Source organism: Ostrinia furnacalis, unplaced genomic scaffold (genome assembly GCF_004193835.3).
Source record: "Ostrinia furnacalis isolate ACB-3 unplaced genomic scaffold, ASM419383v2 OfSCF4320, whole genome shotgun sequence".
Taxonomy (NCBI): domain Eukaryota; kingdom Metazoa; phylum Arthropoda; class Insecta; order Lepidoptera; family Crambidae; genus Ostrinia; species Ostrinia furnacalis.
In genome coordinates, this window is record NW_021134559.1 from 272,031 (window position 1) to 291,995 (window position 19,965).

The window sequence follows — 19,965 nt, forward strand, 5'->3', positions numbered from 1 at the left end:
AAAGATTTTCTTTTAAAGTAAGTAATCAAATTAAAAGCCTTTTTGGAGCAGAGCATCGATGAATAATGTTGCAAAAACGGGATTAATTATTCAAATTACCTACTGTGGGCTTGTTAAATTCCCACGGATACATCCTGTCCCGCAAAGAACCGATCAGATCATTATTCGAATCTCAAACACACATAATATTATACATGTGTGTTCATTCGACAGTCCAGTTTTGCCTGGATTATGCATTAATGAATCCCGCAAAACTGTTTGGCCCTGGAAACGAACCTTTAACTTTAAAGGTTCATCTAAAATGGTTCAGTGGTAGGTAAGTACCTATAAGAAAAACTGTAAATTTTTAAGATATTTATTCTCTCTCTTCGATGAAAATGTTGATGAACTTATAGAAACTAATGACCTTGAAATTATTTTCAGATTTGGAGTTAATTGAGTGCTAATTGAGTGGTATGTAAGTACAGATATTTTTAAAAGGCAAACTTTCTATAGTTTACAAATGATAACATTGTAGTCACTCTTAATTGAAAATTCATGGAAACTGCCAACATTTGTATTGTAATAGTTTTGTTATTTACATTAAAAATACATTTAATGCTTTATTTTCCTCTTTATTCTTAGAATACTTAATTAAACGAACGTTTGTCTATAAAAACTAAAAGTAACATAGAATGTATTCAAGTCGAAAAAATATTTTGTACCGAAATGGAGGCTAAAATATTTTCACTTCTCTTGTTGGTTACTTTAGTTTATGGACAAGGTATAGAATAGCATATTTACTACACGAACCTATATATAATGTTTATTTTATAGGAAATAACCCTTCTAAATGAATTCATATTAAAAATGGGAATCCTTCAACGTCACAACCGCGGTGTTTTAGCTCCAACTTTTTTATAATAATAAATAAATCATTTATTTCCCCTCACAAACTTAGGTTAAATTACATTTGGTAAAAAAATACATTACGCTATAAGTACTTAATACTAAGTTTGTGTGGGACTGGTGCCTGAAATAGGTTTTGTTTAAAACCTGTTCTACAGGTCACCAGGCCCCCACCCGTGGGATATTATATGGTAGTATAGCGGTAAGACCCTTAAGTGCGATAGTTTGCGAAAACAAATTGATGTTTGCCTGTTACTTTACACATCTATTCGAAAAGCCATAGGACGAATTTGTTGTTACTTGACAGTATTATTATAAAGATAACAGAGCAGCTTAATGTAATATGCTCTAATACTAATTATTAAATATTATATATATATGGTATTTAGCTTCGAAGGTGGACAAACTTTATCTTTTCGCCGCTTACCCTTTAGTAGCTCGGGGTCATACTCTGTCTGGGTGTGTTTTTTTAAGATGATATTGAGAATGAAAGTTTTCCTAACTGTGAGTACGTTCCAGTTCTTGTAAAGTTCTACGGTAGGATAACGGAAGGGTAACCCAGCTGCCACCTTAAGAAGGGCACGTTGAGCCCTTTCGAGACCCAATATATGAGACTTGGCAGCACCACCCCATGCTGAGACACAGTATTCTAATAAAGAATGTCCTAGTGCACAATAAACTGCCCTTATAACACCTCGGCTAGCCACGTTTTTTAAAGTTTTGAAGACGTAAATAAGCTTACGTAGCCTTGAAGTAAGGGTGTCAATATGAGACTTAAAGGCAAGAGTTTGGTCTATTATGACTCCGAGGTATCTCATGGACTCCGTACGCTGTACCACTGGGCAGAGACACTGCGCTACTGGAGGTTGTGGGCTGCACCCATGGGCTGTAATTGAGAATACTTGCGAAGGAAGAAGGCTGGATCTGAACGCAAATGCTACATATTTCGTCTTAGTGACATTCAGTGTGAGTAGGTTGTGCCTCAGCCAATTATTTACCCCGTCAAATCCCATTTGAGCGTTATTAAAGGTGTCATCCCAGGAGTCTCCGCTGAAAAATAGGGCTGTGTCGTCAGCAAAAGTAAAGACACTACCCCCGTTGAGTTGATATTGGCATAGGTCATTAATATACACTAAAAACAGGGTAGGACCTAATATGCTGCCCTGCGGCACCCCATACGTGACACCAGCATCTCCACTTAACCAATCATCTATTTTCACTCTCTGAGTCCTATTATTTAAATAGTCCTCAAAAAATTTAAGGGGAATACCTCTTACCTCTTGAACTTAATAACCCCACCTTTTCCAGCTTATTTAAGAGACGAGGAATCGAGACCGTGTCGAATGCTTTCGCAAGATCAAGGAATATCACCAAAGGTTTCTTATGATCATCAAGGGAAGTTACAATGGAATGAATAAGTTCGTGGACAGCATCATTTGTAGACCTTCCCTTTCGGAAGCCGTACTGAGAAGGAGATAAAAGGCTATTTGACTCTAGAAACTCAACAAGTCTCTTATTAACCAATCTTTCCAGGATCTTTGATAGAGTCGGTAAAATTGAGATGGGTCTATAATTATCGACACGGTCCCTCTCTCCGCTCTTGTGTACTGGCTTAATAAGTCCCAACTTGAACACCGCAGGAAACACCCCGTTTGACATTGCTAAATTGCAGATATGAGTGATTGGAGTAACCAGGAAGTGAGCGTATCTTTTGACTATTTTACTAGAAATCAAATCAATTCCCACAGCACATTTCTCCCTCAGACCAATTATGATCTGCATAACCTCAGAGTCGTCTACAGGGGCCAGAACAAGAGAGCCTACANAAAATTTTATGTTTTGATATTGTAGCGAATTTTAGTATACTGCACTGCAAATCAATCAGTACAGTATACTAAAATTCACTCGGTCATATCCAAAAGAATGGAATACCGAAAGAAAACAAAACAAAAAGACGCATTCATCTCGCGTAACTAAGGCCCATATTCACAAACGATGCTTGCTTAAGTAAAGCAGCAAATCGAACGCACAGCGTTGAATAGAGCTCGTGATTGTGATTGGTTCATGTGTCACCCTGTGCGTCCACGCGCTCTGTGAGACCTCATAGTAATGTTTGTGAATAGTTACGGGTGTAAGGCAAGGCAAGCCTTTAACAATTTATCATATTTTCTTCCAGACTCAACGGAATCCGATTCAAGCAATGCCTCCAGCAGCGAAGAAGATATTTACGTACCTATATCCTTGCGACACCCAGGACTTGGATTGCATGCGGCAGTACTTCTCCAAGTCTTTACTCTGTACCAACTCAAGTCATGATGATGGAAGCCCTATCCAGGAGGACAGACTGGCCGCTTATATTCCAAGGATAAATATGACCATTCTTACTAATGGGACTGTGGTAACTTTTTATGGATCTCAAATAACGAGGTTCCGGTAAGATTTTACAGTTTATTTTGGAACAATGAAACTTAATTCAAATTCCAAAAAGTACAAAATAATAGTGATAAGACTGTTAAGAAAGTTTTCATTAGTAGATACTAAGGCAAAAATATTAATACGTTAGCAACTAAGTTTAATGGAATCCTTTTTGAACTAAAAAAAAAGTCCTCCTTCTTGCGACCTTTACTAGCTCATCGGTCCACCGAGTATTATAATATGAAAGACAGAGATATAGTAATGATGTTTGACTTCGAATCTTTTCAGTGAAGACAGGAGCAGCTACAATCTTGTAATCACAATAAAGTATGATAGCATTAATATCAAATCAGAAACTGCTAATTACGTCATCAACCAACAAGAGCGCGAATCTTTGGTGGTTACTGATTCATTCAACTTAACTTATTGTGAGTATACAATAATACTATTACCCCCTCTCGTTCTCTCCGATAGAATTATTGTGTAGCCAGGATCTACAGCTTGACCGCCAATAAAAACCCAACCAGTGAAGGCCAAGTTTGTCCCGGGGAATGTTAAACTGTCATTGGACCAGCAACGAAATTAATCAAAAGAACATAGGAGGAGTTCCCAGTTATAGTACATATACAATAATAGCAATTGCTTATGATACGAGTAAATCACTTCGTTCATTCCGAACTATACCTAATCTAAAATCACTTGCCCACTACGTCTAATCGGATTCTAGTGATATTTAATTGATCAAACCTATAGGAGAGACTAAGGATTGTTGTAACTTCAGCCAATTTCGCTTCAGCTATGACAGCTACCCAGCTAACTATTTCAGGCATGCTGTGGAGTGTTGAAAGAGCAACGAATTGAAAGTTGATAGTTAAATAAACTGTTTTAGGTTCAGAGAAGTTGAATTTAACAACTCTCCTCTGTTACAACTATCCTCGGTCTCCCTACCATGCCTACCAATTCTAATATAATTCCATAATTTCCAGCTGGAGAACTTTCTGGGACAGTTATACAAGGTGGATGGACATACATATCATTTGTTGAAGTCAATACTGATGTATTGACTGACTCTTCAATTGAAGTAGGGTCAAGCATTTCCAACAGTTCAAGTAAGGGAATTATTACTGAAGTTACTGTAGTAATAAATAAGGTTAGGAAGAGATGATGCATGACGTCATGCAGACGTTAGAGGATGTGTGAAATTGGAGCAACAAGCAAGATTCTAAAAAGTGTGTTCAGGACTAAAATTGAAGTCACAAATCTTTTATTAATATTTGTGGGCGACCCTACTAGAAGAATTGATTGAACCCTCTAATAGCCTGATGAACTCTTTGAGGATCTAAGAGTTCAGAACGACACCATTGGTCTTTGTTTATTTGGAATTGTTAACTATTTCTCGAGTTTATTATTTATTGGGTGGGTATATTTTTGGGTGCTTTTTGAGAATCACAGGACCGTGGTGTATATGATAGTTAGTCAAACTTTCTAATCATTACAAGGCTGACTTGCATCACCTTAACTTTGACGGAATTATAACTTTAACTGTGTTTTTCTATGAAGTTTCCAGACTTTTGATTTTTGTTATAGTCAAAGTAAGTACCCAGGCTGAACCAAAGATTCTAGAACCACCTTTAATGAAATTTTTAAATTCCAGATGAGGTCATATCGCAAACGTATGAGGAACTTGAAGCCGATTTACCGACGGCTATGATGGAACTACTTTTCACCATAGCTCCGTACTCTTTCTACGTTTACTTCCAAAAGTACATTTGTGACTATGCCTATGAATACACTGGAGCGGTAATTTAAATTGAATTTAATAATATCACAAGAACAATGAAAGAAATCGTTTCTTTGTGCTGCTTGGAGGACGTTCAGTTGTGGTTTCCCTGGTGGAATGTCATACACGAGAGACAATGTGTAGTTGTCCGACTGTGAACCGTCCCAGCTACGACATTGTCAGGAGGGCCCTACTATCATTCGACTATATTAATGCATTTCATAATGCTACATGTTTAGCCATGTTTAGGTTAGATATTATTTCTTATTTAATGATATTTTTTTTCAGGAAACCCAGCGTTGGACGTCGTATTACTTTCCATCTTCACCTGGACAGAAATAAGAGAACGAAAACTTTATCATTTAACTTGCCATATAACCTACCGTTTCTGAAAAATACATAATAATATTATTGTAATTGTAATATTTTTTGTTTTCATTTAAATACCTACTTAGTATCAAACCGTTTGTCTAAGCCGTCGGGTTTGTGTCCTTGGTTGTCAATTACTACTTCAGACTTCCTGTAATGACGCAAGACATTCTGCTGGCCTATCTCTAATTCACTGAAAAACAAACTCAACCTAATGATTTGCCACAGCGGATGCGGTATGAAGTCAGGTCAAAGTAATTAAACAATAAGCGGGCTGCATTACTTTGCTCGCTTACCATAGATTCATAGGAGAACCAAAGTGACCGACATAGCTCGCAGAATTGCTAAAATCAAGTGGCACTGGGCGGGGCACATAGCCCGTAGAGACGATGGCCGTTGGGGCAGAAAAATTCACGAGTGGCGACCACGAGCAACTCCTTAGGGGAGGCATTTGTCCAGCAGTGGACGTCATTTGGTTGAAACGAACGATTCACTTTGACTTGACCGCAGACCGTATACAGTGTAACAATTCCTTACTTCTGCGGCGTTGCGTCATCGCACGAATTGCGAATTACAAATCTGACCAAAGCCTTGGACTTCAGCGTCAGTCTTTTGTACAGTCAGCACATCAAGGTAAACACAAAGATCTTATAAAAGTTGTAATAGGTTCTGTTTTGCAACAAAAATGTTTAGTCTAATGCGCTGTCGACTGTTGATCTTAGTCTGGTTCACTGTTACTGGGAATTTAAATAATTAAATTTACATTGCGTCAAAAAAAGAATATCTATGATAACTCCATTACAAATCAATCACTTAATATCTTTCCTATGTTAATAAATGCTTGTTAATTATTTTCAAGCTGAGAAGAAAAACTGAATTCCTAATTTTACATTTAATTAGTAATTCAGTAAAAAGTAGGTAACTCCTTCTAATCTTACGGAATGACAATGAACTAAATAACAATGAAAAAACGTCTATATAAAATGATGAACAACAATGTGACAGAACAATACGGTTTTGGAAGAACTGAAAATGGCAAGTAAATTCGTCTGTCTGCTTTTGTTGGTCTGCGCATCTTATACTGCTGCACAAGGTAGGTATTTATTTTCTGAAATTATAACCATTTTATTTGGTTTGAAGAACCTACAATTCTCATTTGAAATAACATTTAACAATAAGAGTGTGTAAGGTAGGCTCACAGGTACACTTTGGTTCATATATTTTTTTGATTTACCTACTCTTTTTCTTTTTCCTTTCCTAATTATGCCTTCACCGAGTCTTCATAAATATAATTATCATCATTGTTATCCATCGTTACCAAGTCCACAGATGTCTATCTGTTTCCAAGTTTCCTGTAAGGAGCGCTTTAAAGCACGATTTAGCAATCTTCTTGTGCTTATCGGTCTATCGAGCATGAGGCTACAACAATTACAACGTTTTTTGGTCTCCATTCATTGGTACCCAGTATGCTATAGGCCAGTGAGTGCCCAAAATTCTCAGCAGCGGACTTATACTAGTATGCACGTTTATAGCTTGATCAGCGCCCTTATACGTTTACCGGGCAACTTCTGCTACCGCTAAGGACAACCTTAGTAGAAGTGTAATTCTTAATTTGCAGACAGTAGCGACAACAGCACCAGTAGCAGCAATGACAGCAGCCAAAACTTGTCCGAACCATGCTCCACCGATGACTTGGACTGTATTCGCCAGTACTTCATGAGCAATGAACGCTGTCGCCCAAACAGCCATGAGGATGGTGTCGCAATCCATAAGGACGTGCAAGTGTCTTATATTCCAAAAATCAACGTCACTGTCATCTCGCTTGATGATTACATCACCTTCTACGGCTCCACGATAAAAAAGTTTTAGTAAGTTTTTACATTGTACATTTCTTGCCTACTTATTTAGATCACAATTATTTGAATAAAACCACCAGCCGTTTACCAGTTTTGTTCTTTTTAATGGCTGTTGCAACTGCAGTGAAAAATAAACTTTTTTTTACCAGTCTTGTTGGAAATAACGAACACATATTATTTATTAATGATTGTAGTATAATCGGCGTAGAACGCTCAGAAAAACTTAAAGAGGGTCTGTAAACAACTGGGATGACTGTTTATTTGCCAATTTAGAAGGGAATCCATAGCAATGCTGATGTAGTTAATGGGGAAAAAATTATCATTCTATTTAGCATTGGCTTTCAAAACCTATTCAGATTTGCAAGGAATTAATTTAGATTTTTTATGGAAACATAACATACTAACACAATACATTTTAAACATAATTTGTATTTTTTCCAGCATAAACAACGACAGTAACAACCTGGTGATATCAATCGGCTTCGAAGGCATCAACCTCAACTCCCAACGCTGCACCTTCGCCATTAACCAGAGGGGCGGAGAGCCGAAGCTGGTTGAAGATTACGTCAACGCCACTTACTGTTAGTACTTTTATTGCGTCATCATCAAGCAATTGCCTTTTGATGATCAGTATGAAATTGATCATTCTTCTTCTACTATTGTGTGCGTACAACTGAGCCTGTGTTGTCAAACTTTATATCATGCCATAAGTATCTGACATTGCTTGATTGGTCTGACAACTTCTATGAGGGTACCCTCCAAAGCAGGAATCATTTGTTCTGGTCAATTAAGTACATATCCTATTTCCTAACCAGACTTCACCCCGATTTTAAAGGTTCTGGAAAGAGAATCCTAGATCATTCTTCTCATTGAGAGAAAGCATAAATCTACTCTAAACTCTTAGAGTGGGCCCAGTTGCTGGAAGAAAAAATATTTTAAAAATTCAATCCAGGGACTAGGCCCGTGGACCGAGCTAAAAGTGGGCCAAGTCGCTGAAAGACTCGAAAATTGGCTTTTAATTTCCAAGAATGAAGAAAAAATATTTGGCAATGGTTTTGGACCTCATCTCATCTCAAGAAAAGAGTTTTTAGAAAATGTGTCTTTCGGAGTAGGTATTTTAACGTGTTTTATTTTTTGTGCTTCCAGCTGCCGAAATAACTGCTGTAATTTCTGGACGTGGCAAAGAAATAAGGTCAGCTGAAGTCAGCGGCTACAGCACCAACGCCTACCCACCGTTCGAACTTGGACCCAAAATCTCGGAGAGTTCAGGTAATTTTTCATTATTTTTTGTTTGTGGATTAGCAGCAAGTTAGAAATTGGCTTCTGGCGTTTGAGCCTTACTAAAATCGGCGCATCCCAACTAATATTATAAATGCGAAAGTAACTCTGTCTGTCTGTCTGTCTGTCTGTCTGTCTGTCTGTCTGTCTGTCTGTCTGTCTGTCTGTTACGCTTTCCCGCTTAAACCTCGCAACCGATTTTGATGAAATTTGGCATAGAGATAGTTTGAGTCCTGGGAAAGAACATAGGATAGTTTTTATCCCGGTTTTTGAAACAGGGACGCGCGCGATAAAATTTTTCTGTGACAGACAAAATTCCACGCGGGCGAAGCCGCGGGCGGAAAGCTAGTTTTTTATAAAAATCAGTTATTTTAAAATTTAACATTGGTCATGATGTTTTATATGTCGAATTAAGTTAATTTGAAAAGATTGTTATGTTAGTTCGTGTTCCTTTTGATTTATGTTTTAAGCATTTATTTTCTAATAATTATTATGACATTTCGAAAAAACTGATAATTTTTTCTATACATAAAATTCGAACACCCAGCAAACATATTTGATTTTCTTTTGTTATACTGAAATAGGATAATTGAAATTATCGTTACTCTTTCTTCCTTCTATAAATTTCTATATGCTAACTTTCAATTTTTCAGATGAGGTGGTCCAAGCTATGTACCAGGAGTTGGTGTCAGACATTCCTACAGCAGTTCAGGAGCTTCTCCTGACCAAAGCTTTCTACTTCTTCTACGTCTACCTGCAATCTTACATCTGCGACTACGACATCGAGTACACTGGACAGATGGTTTAATTTTTTGGAAAATAGTGTCAATTCCATTGAACCATTCTCTAAACTAAATTCATCTTCTGTTTCTTTTCTGGCGTATGAAATACAGACTATGAAATATCATTTATAAAGGAATAAATTTTAATTACTCGTCGTATTTTACTTGCCTTGTACAGTCAGCTGTAAAAAGTTCTGTAACAGTCTATTTCGATACTAGATTCAAAATTTGCTAGCACGGTCTTTCTTGGCCTTGACCAAACTTGACCTTCACTGGTCGGGTTTTTATTAGCGGTCAAGCTGTAGATCCTGGCTACACAGGAGTAGCTGCAGCGGTGGGAACGAGAGGTGGGAGTGATTAATGAGATAGAAAAATCTATAGTTTTTATGCAACTGACTGTACTATGGAAGTAGTTCGGTGTTTCTTCTAAGTTTACCAGTGTTTGGAAATTCTAGCAGTTTAAGAAAAAAATGGGCAAAGAGTTAGCAATTAAGTATTAAGTCATTTTTCTTACAATCCAATTATGATCATCATTTCAGTTGCGTTTCATGAATAATGTTTTAAATATTATTTTGACAGTCATTCCCTTTCATGCTTATTACATCTTTTTCTTTAATTTTTATTAGCAGGTGTTTCATTTGTGTATAATTATCATAATAAATAGCAATTATAAAAGGCGTGTGTTTAATTTTCGTCCTAATGTTTACACAATCTGGTGGTTACTTATTTTTGTAATTAGTACATGACGTCAATATAGTATGTAATCTACATTATATAATTTTTTGTTATTAATTTTATGCTCAGAACAAAAAAAATGTCACTAACAAGAATTTTTAGTTTGTTGCTATGAAGACACACTATGAAAAGTTGCCAACCACGAAGAAGTGATACGTTATCATACATTTTAGGATCACACAATCTAATAATCCCGGTAAAGCTGTGTTCACACTGAGGCAGTGTTGTACTGTACAGGAAGAAATCAAAAACAAAATCAAAATCAAAATTATTTATTCAGTTTAGACCACAAGTGGCACTTATGGACGTCAAAATATAGTAAAAAAGAAAAAAGAAAAGGTAGCCAGCCCTTATGGGGCACTTTACACGTCTCCTTATCTTTTGGGCCCTACCAGCGCTTCGAGACAAACATATTATGGCAAGTGCTGAGAAGAAACGCCGGAACAAACTCAATCACCACTAATTGCCAGTTTTAAGTACATCAAATATGTGCAGACTGAACTGACCACGCATCCTTGTCAACAATATAGTCTCGAACCTTGTAGTACCCTTTGGATATAAGGGTATATCAACCAATAGGTTATCCAAAATATAGTCAGAATTTGACCCTGAATGAATACCAGCTAAAGTAAATAAGATATTTAAAAGTAAAACTGACTGACACACTTATCACGTGTTAAAGATTGTCTTTCATCCGCTAGAAAAGAAACACGTTATTAATTTATAGGCATAGATAGCGCTTAACTGAATCAGTTAGTGCAGTCAGTGCCTGCGGTATGGGAGCTGCAAGGGAGGGGCGACTTGACAGAGCATACAAATCCGAAAATCTGAAGGCGATTTAAAGTCGCTGACCTTTATCCGTCACAAAAAACCCTCACGTGCCACTTCCATGCCTCAGAAACTGACTTAAGAGAATGGTTCAAAAGAATTGCCACCGTTTTCCAAAATTTTAAACTATCTGTCCAGTGTACTCGATGCCGTAGTCGCAGATGTAAGATTGCAGGTAGACGTAAAAGAAGTAGGGGGCTTTGGTCAGAAAAAGCTCCTGAACTGCTGTAGGAATGTTTGACACCAACTCCTGGTACATAGCCTGGACTACGTCATCTGAAACGATAGAGTATGTGTAAGTCAGTAGGTATAATTTAAAAAAAGGAAGAAAAAGTAACGATAATTTAAATGGAGAAGTTTCGTGATGTTGAAAACAGGTTATAAAGGCCACGATAGCCGAACGGTGAATGGGTCGGACTGGCCGACTCGAGATCCGAGGAACGCAGGTTCGAATCCCACCGCCGCTCGATTATTGTGGTGGGCCATTCGTAACATAAGCTTATTTATCATTGCTAATAATCTTTTTTTAAGAAAGAAAAAAAAACATTATTATTTCATTGAATGGGATTAAAATATAGACCGAAACTAAAGATTTTTTTTAAAATCCATCAAGAAATGGCTGAGAAATTAATTATTTAAATTACCTACATATTTTCGCGTGGAACTCAAAAATAGGGCTCTAGTTTTAACCACAATGCTTACCACCCCCAGCACGTTGTCGAAAATAACACTACCTAATGTCAAAATCTTCTTCTTTTTGTATACAGGGTGTTTCTTGTAAGGTGTCAAGCCGAAGGCAGGTGATAGGTGAGGACTAGACCTATCGATTTCACCCCCATGTATGTTCTACGATTTTTCGTAGTTTAGAAGTTATCGTTAATTTTGAGATTTTTTCAAATTTTATGACCTAGTGGCTTAATTTTTTTTTATCTTTTTTTTTGGTTGACTTTTCTAAGATTTCTTTTTTTTTGACAGATTCCCTATTAGTTGCAAATATTTGAAAAAAATAATCACCTTCCTATCTTTGATGCAAGATACAAAATTTTTGCTAGAAACATAAAAAATATGCTTTTAGCAGAACATTCTAAAATTTTCAACTGAAATGTATGAGAAAAAAAAAGAATTTCCATAGGTCCAAAATAATTTTAAAAACTGCGCAGTCTCCTAAACTTTCATAATAACACAAAAAAACATGTACTTAATAGGCCATTATTTTCTGTAATCGCTCCACTAAAGTGGTAAGTCGGAGATTCCGTTACATGTTTTTGACTTTCTTAGGACTAAGTAATATTTGCAATCCCCTAAGTTTACGTTATGTAGAACACATTTAGAGACAATAACTGAAAAGGAGCGATTACAGAAAATAATGGCCTATTAAGTACATGTTTTTTTGTGTTATTATGAAAGTTTAGGAGACTGCGCAGTTTTTAAAATTATTTTGGACCTATGGAAATTCTTTTTTTTTCTCATACATTTCAGTTTAAAAATTTGGAATGTTCTGCTAAAAGCATATTTTTTATGTTTCTAGCAAAAATTTTGTATCTTGCATCAAAGATAGAAAGGTGATTATTTTTTTCAAATATCTGCAACTAATAGGGAATCTGTCAAAAAAAAGAAATCTGAGAAACGTCAACCCAAAAAAAAGATAAAAAAAAAATTAAGCCACTAGGTCATAAAATTTGAAAAAATCTCAAAATTCACGATAACTTCTAAACTACGAAAAATCGTAGAACATACATGGGGGTGAAATCGATAGGTCTAGTCCTCACCTATCACCTGCCTTCGGCTTGACACCTTACAAGAAACACCCTGTATGTATAGCCAGATCTGAGATATTTTATGTCAAAAAGAGGTTACAAGATTTTACTAAGAAATAATCTGGAGTGACACTGGCTGAAAAATTAAAAAAAACTAGATTTTTAAAAATTGGATCTGTCAACAGCACTGGACCAGGGATGATTCACTGTTTGTACTCCGAATGAGTGCCGTGACGTCACCGATCAAATAACGCGAAATATTTGTTACTAGCTTTCCGCCCGCGGCTTCGCCCGCGTGGAATTTTGTCTGTCACAGAAAAACTTTATCGCGCGCGTCCCTGTTTCAAAAACCGGGATAAAAACTATCCTATGTTCTTTCCCGGGACTCAAACTATCTATATGCCAAATTTCATCAAAATCAGTTGCGAGGTTTAAGCGGGAAAGCGTAACAGACAGACAGACAGACAGACAGACAGAGTTACTTTCGCATTTATAAATTAGTTGGGGTGCGCAACTTTGGGGCCCTGTAACTTCTTTATTTGTAGATATTTTTATAATTAATGCACAATTATTGTTGAAAGTAGAGTATACCGAAAATTATAGTAGCTATAATAACCTACCTTTAAAAAAACGATCACGGATGAAATGTAAGGGACAAAATCCCGAAAATTAGTTATACATAGGTTACAGTTTGATTCCGAATTTTACGCGCTATCGAATTTTTTGTCTTTTACATTTACACATTTGAGGAAGTTCTAAACAAATCTTTATTACAAATATTGACGTATCAAGCACTTGTGCAAAATGTATTTAGAAAATATGTTGTCCCTTACATTAATGTGTTAGCATGTGTCTATAATAATTAACGTGTAAATTTTCACAAATTATGTATTTCTGTTGCCACTATAACAAAAAATACCAAAAATAGAAAAAAGTAAATATTTAAGGTGGGCTGCCATACAAAGAACGTGTTTTTTGCCGTTTTTGCTCGATATTGCTCACCAGACTCTATCGCATAAACCGTGATAGCTCAGACAGTTGAAATGTTCACAGATGATGTGAAATACATCATCTGTGAAAATATATTAAAAGCAGCAATAGAAATTATTGCTGCTATAATAACAAATACTAAAAATAGAATAAAGTAAAAATATTGAAAGGGGGCACCCATACAAAAAACGTAATTTTGTTGCCGTTTTTCGCTCGACGGCAACAAGTAGACGTTTAAAATATTCTATTTTTCTTAAATAAAATAAATATTAAAGGGGGTCTTTTGAAAGTAGAATTTTGTTATGGTATTTTGGTTAAGATACACCAATAACTAAACCAAAAAGGGTACCTTACTTCAAAAATCTAATCTAAATATACAGGGTGTCCCGTAATGTAACGTCAAGCCGGAACTGGGTGTTGAGGCAAGTTATGCTGGTTATCAGAAAAATAAAAAAAAAAATCTATGTGGCATATTTTCAAAATAATGGGCATTTAAAAAAAATCAAAAATTTCTACTCCAGGTGACGGTCTTTTTACTCGTGTTGCCACAAATCTTCACTTTTTCCAAATTTTTTTTTGTTATGTAACCCTGAATAATGCTTCTCTAAATTGTTATCAAAATTACAAAACCAGCTGCTCCAGCTTGGATAAAAAAAATACATTATTCCCAAAAAATTTTTCAAAATAAAAATTTTGTCTCGTTTAAACTGACTGTACTGAAAAAAAAAAGTACTACGCAAGTGTGGCATGTGACGTCATAATTTGGCGCATTTAGTAAGGATTCCAAAATGGTATAACACTTGGTAAATTCTTGCTGCAATTGTCGACAATTTTTGTTTTTTTGGAAATAATCCCGTTTTTAACTTTATCTACCTTGGTTAAAAATCATTATTCTAATGTGCCCAAAATTCAAGTTTCTGTGACTGACTACCGTACAGTCAGTCACAGAAACTTTTGTCACCATGACAGTAATTAGTAGTTGACATACTGTGACAAAAGTCACCCGTGCGTGCGCGCCGTTACTACCTGCTCTGCCTGCACTTGTACTTGGTAACAGGGATAATAAGGATATGAAGTTTCGGTTATGGATACGGTTACGGATATTAGAATAATATTATACCGGTTTCGGTTACGGTCACGGATATAAAATCATTTCAGATTATCCGAAAGTTTCGGATAATTTCGGTTACGGAATTATTAGAATTTCAAAAATGTAGGTATAATTCAAATAGCAAGATGCTGCGTGACCCACATAGCTACTTTATGTACCAACTAAGACGACACCTATGTATGATAAAGGTTAAACAGGCTGGCATATTAGATGGTGCCAGGGAATGCCAGACAAGTTGGTAACAAATATTAAGATTTAAGGTACAATTCCAAGACGGGCCGCAGACCGCAAACTGCAAAACTCTATGAAATCGGCAGCGCGGCATTGCCGCTGCGGCGTGTATACTGCAGATTTCATAGAGTTTTGCAGTTTGGAATAATTGTACCCTTAGACTCCGCCTTTATCCGAAACTATCTGTAACTTTTGAATCAGTTTCGGTTACGGTTATGGATATTTTTTTATTTCGGATATCCGATAGTTTCGGTTACGGTTACGGATATCCATAACATCCCTGCTTGGTAGGATGGCCCTCTCCGTCCCGCTCATACCTTTTAAAATGGCTTCTCTACCTCATTCAAGCCAGAAACTTGAATTTAGGGCACATTAGAATAATAATTTTTAACCAAGGTAGATAAAGTTAAAAACGGGATTATTTCCAAAAAACCAAAAATTGTCGACTATTACAGCAAGAATCAATGATATTACAGAACTATAGATATGTTACGTTCATACAAATTACGATTTTAATCCGTGCCGAGCTATTCCAAATTGCACACATTGACGAATGTAACTGATAAGTGAAACAAAAGATACGAAATAGCACGCAAATGAAAGAGATAGCTATAGTTTTAACGATTCTGCACCAAATTATCTATGTCCGCAGCGCACGCATCCTTATCGCTCTAACGTCAAAACAAGATCGCTTTCTCTTTCTTAACTTGAACATGGCGCAAGGCGCGATGGCGTCTTGATTGTTTGCTTAAATAATTGAAAATATAAATACTAAATAATTTTGCATAATCACATGTGGTAAGAGATCCCTTGTATTTTGTTTACTTTAGAGTCATAATTGGTACACTTTCGAAACACACACGATGGCATTTTTTATTTATTTTGGTAAGAACACAGGAACTTACGGTGTGGTACGCACGCGATTGCGCACGACCCAGGCCACACGAAGACTAAACACAAGACGTCCCAATTGGGACGTATTTGAGTATTCACAGCGCGAGCGCTTATAACATATCTGCTTTTGTTTTTATATAATATCATTGGCAAGAATTTACCAAGTGTTATACCATTTTGGAATCCTTACTAAATGCGCCAAATTGTGACGTCACTTGCCACACTCGCGTAGTACAATTTTTTTTCAGTACAGTCAGTTTAAACTAGGCAACATTTTTATTTTGAAAATTTTTTTGGGAAAAATTTATTTTTTACATTCAAGCTGGAGCAGCTGGTTTTGTAATTTTGATAACAATTTAGAGAAGCATTATTCAGGGTTACATAACAAAAAAAAAATTTGGAAAAAGTGAAGATTTGTGGCAACACGAGTAAAAAGACCGTCACCTGGAGTAGAAATTTTTGTTTTTTTTTAAATGCCCATTATTTTGAAAATATGCCACATAGATTTTTTTTTATATTTTTCTAATAACCAGCATAACTTGCCTCAACACCCAGTTCCGGCTTGACGTTACATTACGGGACACCCTGTATAAAAGGAGAAACTGACTGACTTAGTGACAGATCAACGCACAGCCTAAACGGCTAAACGTAGGCACTTGAAATTTGGAAGGGACGTAGCTTAGGTACCGTAGAGATGCACTAAGAAAGGAATTCCCGAAATTCCCACGGGAACGGAAATTAGCGGGAAAATCCTTTTGTATGAAAAATCTAAAGACGCTTAAAATTTGGCATGTAGGTACCTTAGTAAACTTAAAGCTTAGTTACAACAGTTACCTTACATTAATGCTTTTGTGCATGATGTATTTTTGTGATAAATGCAATTAAGGTAAACGCCTTTGCATTTTTTTTCATGTAAGCGACATGCTATTTCGGAATCCAATAAGATAATCTTAGTTTTGCTTACATAGTTTTTTAGAGCTCTCAAATCTAAGCAACTTTGCCATAGACCATAATTAAGTAGAATAAAAAGTGAAAAAAATACAAGCAACTATTAAAAATAAAATTTGTTTTTTGCTTCTCCTGAAAAGTTCTTCCCTTACATCCCAACTAATATTATAAATGCGAAAGTAACTCTGTCTGTCTGTCTGTCTGTCTGTCTGTCTGTCTGTTACGCTTTCTCGCTTAAACCTCGCAACCGATTTTGATGAAATTTGGCATAGAGATAGTTTGAGTCCCGGGAAAGAACATAGGATAGTTTTTATCCCGGTTTTTGAAACAGGGACGCGCGCGATAAAGTTTTTCTGTGACAGACAAAATTCCACGCGGGCGAAGCCGCGGGCGGAAAGCTAGTTAATTTATATTTCCATGATCGAAAATATCATGGCATGTTGAATTTCATAATAACTGATTTCTGTAAAATGACGCACCGATTTTAATAAAGCTTAACGCCAGAAGCCAATAATTCCAACATTGTTGCTAATCCAAAATAAAAAAACAAAAGGAATGAAAAATAACCTGAACTCTGCGAGATATTGGGTCCAAGTTCGAAGGGTGGGTAGGCGTTGGTGTTGAAGGCGCTGACTTTAGCTGACCTTATTTCTTTGCCACGTCCAGAAATTACAGCAGTTATTTCGGCAGCTGAAAGAACAAAAAACATAACACCTTAATACCTACTTCGAAAGATGAATTTTCTAAAAACTCTCTTTTCTTGCGATGAGATGAGGTTCAAAACCATTATAATAATAATATTATAATTATTTTTCATTTTTGGAAATTAAAAGCCAGTGTCTGATGCTTTTCCAAGATCTAGGATTCTCTTTCCAGAACATATTACTTTCAAAACCGGGGTGAAGTCTGGTTAGGAAATAGGATGTGTACTTAACTGACCAGAAAAATAAATTATTCCTGCTTTGGAGGGTACCTTCATAAAAGTTGTCAGACCAATTAAGCAATTTCAGATACTTATGGCATGACATAAAGTTTAATAACACAGGCACAGTTGTAGGTACGCACGCACACAATAGTAGAAGAAGAATGATCAATTTCATACTCATCATCAAAAGGCAATTGCATGATGATAAAGCAATAAAGGTACTAACAGTAACTTTCGTTGGCGTAATCCTCGACCAACTTCGGCTCTTCGCCCCTCTGGTTGATGGCGAGGGTGCAGTGTTGGGAGTTGATGTTGATACCTTCGAAGTCGATTGAAATCACCAGGTTGTTACTGACGTTGTTTATGCTGAAAAAATACTAATTATGTTTATTGTACTAGCGTGTGTACCTACTGTGTATCCATAAAATTTCTAAATTCGTTCCTAGCACATCTGAATAGGTTTAGTAATGCCAGGACTATTACTTGGTTGCCATGAATTACCTTCTAAGTTGGCAAATAAATGGTCATCCCAGTTACACCCTCTTTAAGTTTTTCTTAGCGTCGTCTATCTACGTCGATTATACTAAAGATGTGTTGGTTATTTGTAAATAACTTAGTTATTTTTTTACTGCAGTTGCAACAGCCATTAAAAAGAACAAAAGCGATACAAATGGCTTTACCTGGAATGTTTTCCGAGAGAGAGATTTCAATGTGCTCTTTACGAATTTCAACTTTGCGGATATGGCATGGCGGCGCGAGTGGCAACCATACGAGGAAAACTACCAAATGACGTGGATTAAGTAGGCAAGAAAAGTAAAAACTTACTAAAACTTTTTAATCGTGGAGCCATAGAAGGTGATGTATTCGTCAAGCGAGATGGCGGTCACGTTTATTTTTGGAATATAAGCCACTTGCACGTCCTTATGGATTGCGACACCATCCTCGTGGCTGCTTGGGCGACAGCGTTCATTGCTCATGAAGTACTGGCGAATACAGTCCAAGTCATCGGTGGAGCATGGTTTGGACAAGTTGTCACTGCTGTCACTGCTGCTACTGACACTGTTGTCGCTACTATCGCTGCTGTCTGCGAGGCAAATTAATTATTACACCTTTACTAAGGTTGTTTTTAACGGTAGCAGAAGTTGCCTGTGTCTAGGTAAGCGTATATGGGCGCTGGTCATGCTATAAACGTGCATACTATTATAAGTCCGCTGCTGAGGATATCAGGCACTCACTAGCCTATTAGCATACTGGGTACCAATGAATGGAGACCTAAAAACGTTGTAACTGTTATAGCCCCTACTCGATAGACCGACAAATCACAAGAAGATTGTTAAATGGTGCATTCGCTCCTTGCAAAAAACTTTGGTCTATCAGTGGACTTGGTATATGCCCAAATGATAAGGATGTTGATGATTAAGTTTATGATGACAAAATTAAATGCAATAGGCAAAAATTATAATAAAGTGGTAGGCCAAGTAGTAAGATTTTAATTATTAAATGGTTATAATTTCAGAAAATAATTACCTTGTGCAGCAGTATATGATGCGCAGACCAGCAAAAGCAGACAGATGAATTTACTTGCCATTGTTAGCTCTTCCAAAACTGAATTGTTCTGCAACGCTGTTGTTCATCATTTTATATATAGAGGTTTTTTCATTATTATTCATTGCGTAAGATTAGAATAAAAAAGAGTTTCCTACTTTTTGCTATCTTTACATTAGAAATTCAGATTTTCTTCTTTGCTTAAAAATTGTCTCTACCCGAGGCGGAGAATAATGTGGTGGCAGACCTTTGTTCAAACGATCATAGCAAACGTTGTGATAGGGATAGAGAGACATAAGATTTGTGGTTTTACAAAGATAATACGATAGAAAATTAATAACAAAAAGTCATAAAAAACCACCTGTGATAGGGGTTTTATTTGGAGAAAATGAATCAAAATAATGAATAAAACACAAATTAAAATTCTTGTTGCCATGTTATGGGTATTTTATGTATTTTATTAGTATCACCTGTTATAAAGAATTATTACTGTTTTTATTTCATCAGGATATAGCACCTATTAGTTCAAAAGTTATAACGTTATCTTTACAATAAGTAATCTATAAAAAAAATCTGAGATATTTTTTGTCATTTTTTCCTTCGATAAAAATTGGTCTAGTTTCACCCATTTTC

At 36.3% G+C, this 19,965-nt stretch overlaps 3 protein-coding genes across 3 annotated transcripts; 2 read left to right on the plus strand and 1 right to left on the minus strand.

Annotated features, from left to right (window-relative positions):
* Positions 1-689: 689 nt before the first annotated feature.
* On the plus strand, positions 690-5,468 carry LOC114359354 (uncharacterized). The gene is made up of 6 exons (XM_028313698.1): positions 690-763; positions 3,065-3,321; positions 3,592-3,731; positions 4,290-4,412; positions 4,958-5,103; positions 5,372-5,468. The coding sequence occupies exons 1-6, from the start codon at positions 755-757 to the stop codon at positions 5,423-5,425; spliced, it is 729 nt and encodes a 242-aa protein (XP_028169499.1). The 5' UTR covers positions 690-754; the 3' UTR covers positions 5,426-5,468.
* Positions 5,469-6,448: 980 nt separating this feature from the next.
* LOC114359356 (uncharacterized) lies at positions 6,449-9,701 on the plus strand. The gene is made up of 5 exons (XM_028313699.1): positions 6,449-6,545; positions 7,071-7,320; positions 7,750-7,889; positions 8,455-8,577; positions 9,240-9,701. Exons 1-5 carry the CDS (start codon positions 6,485-6,487, stop codon positions 9,392-9,394), a joined length of 729 nt encoding a protein of 242 aa, XP_028169500.1. The 5' UTR covers positions 6,449-6,484; the 3' UTR covers positions 9,395-9,701.
* Positions 9,702-11,052: 1,351 nt separating this feature from the next.
* LOC114359352 (uncharacterized) lies at positions 11,053-19,375 on the minus strand. Its single transcript, XM_028313696.1, has 5 exons — positions 19,369-19,375; positions 18,613-18,871; positions 18,014-18,153; positions 17,430-17,552; positions 11,053-11,207 (listed from the first exon to the last, which is right to left on the minus strand). Exons 1-5 carry the CDS (start codon positions 19,373-19,375, stop codon positions 11,053-11,055), a joined length of 684 nt encoding a protein of 227 aa, XP_028169497.1.
* Between the last annotated feature and the right edge of the window lie 590 nt (positions 19,376-19,965).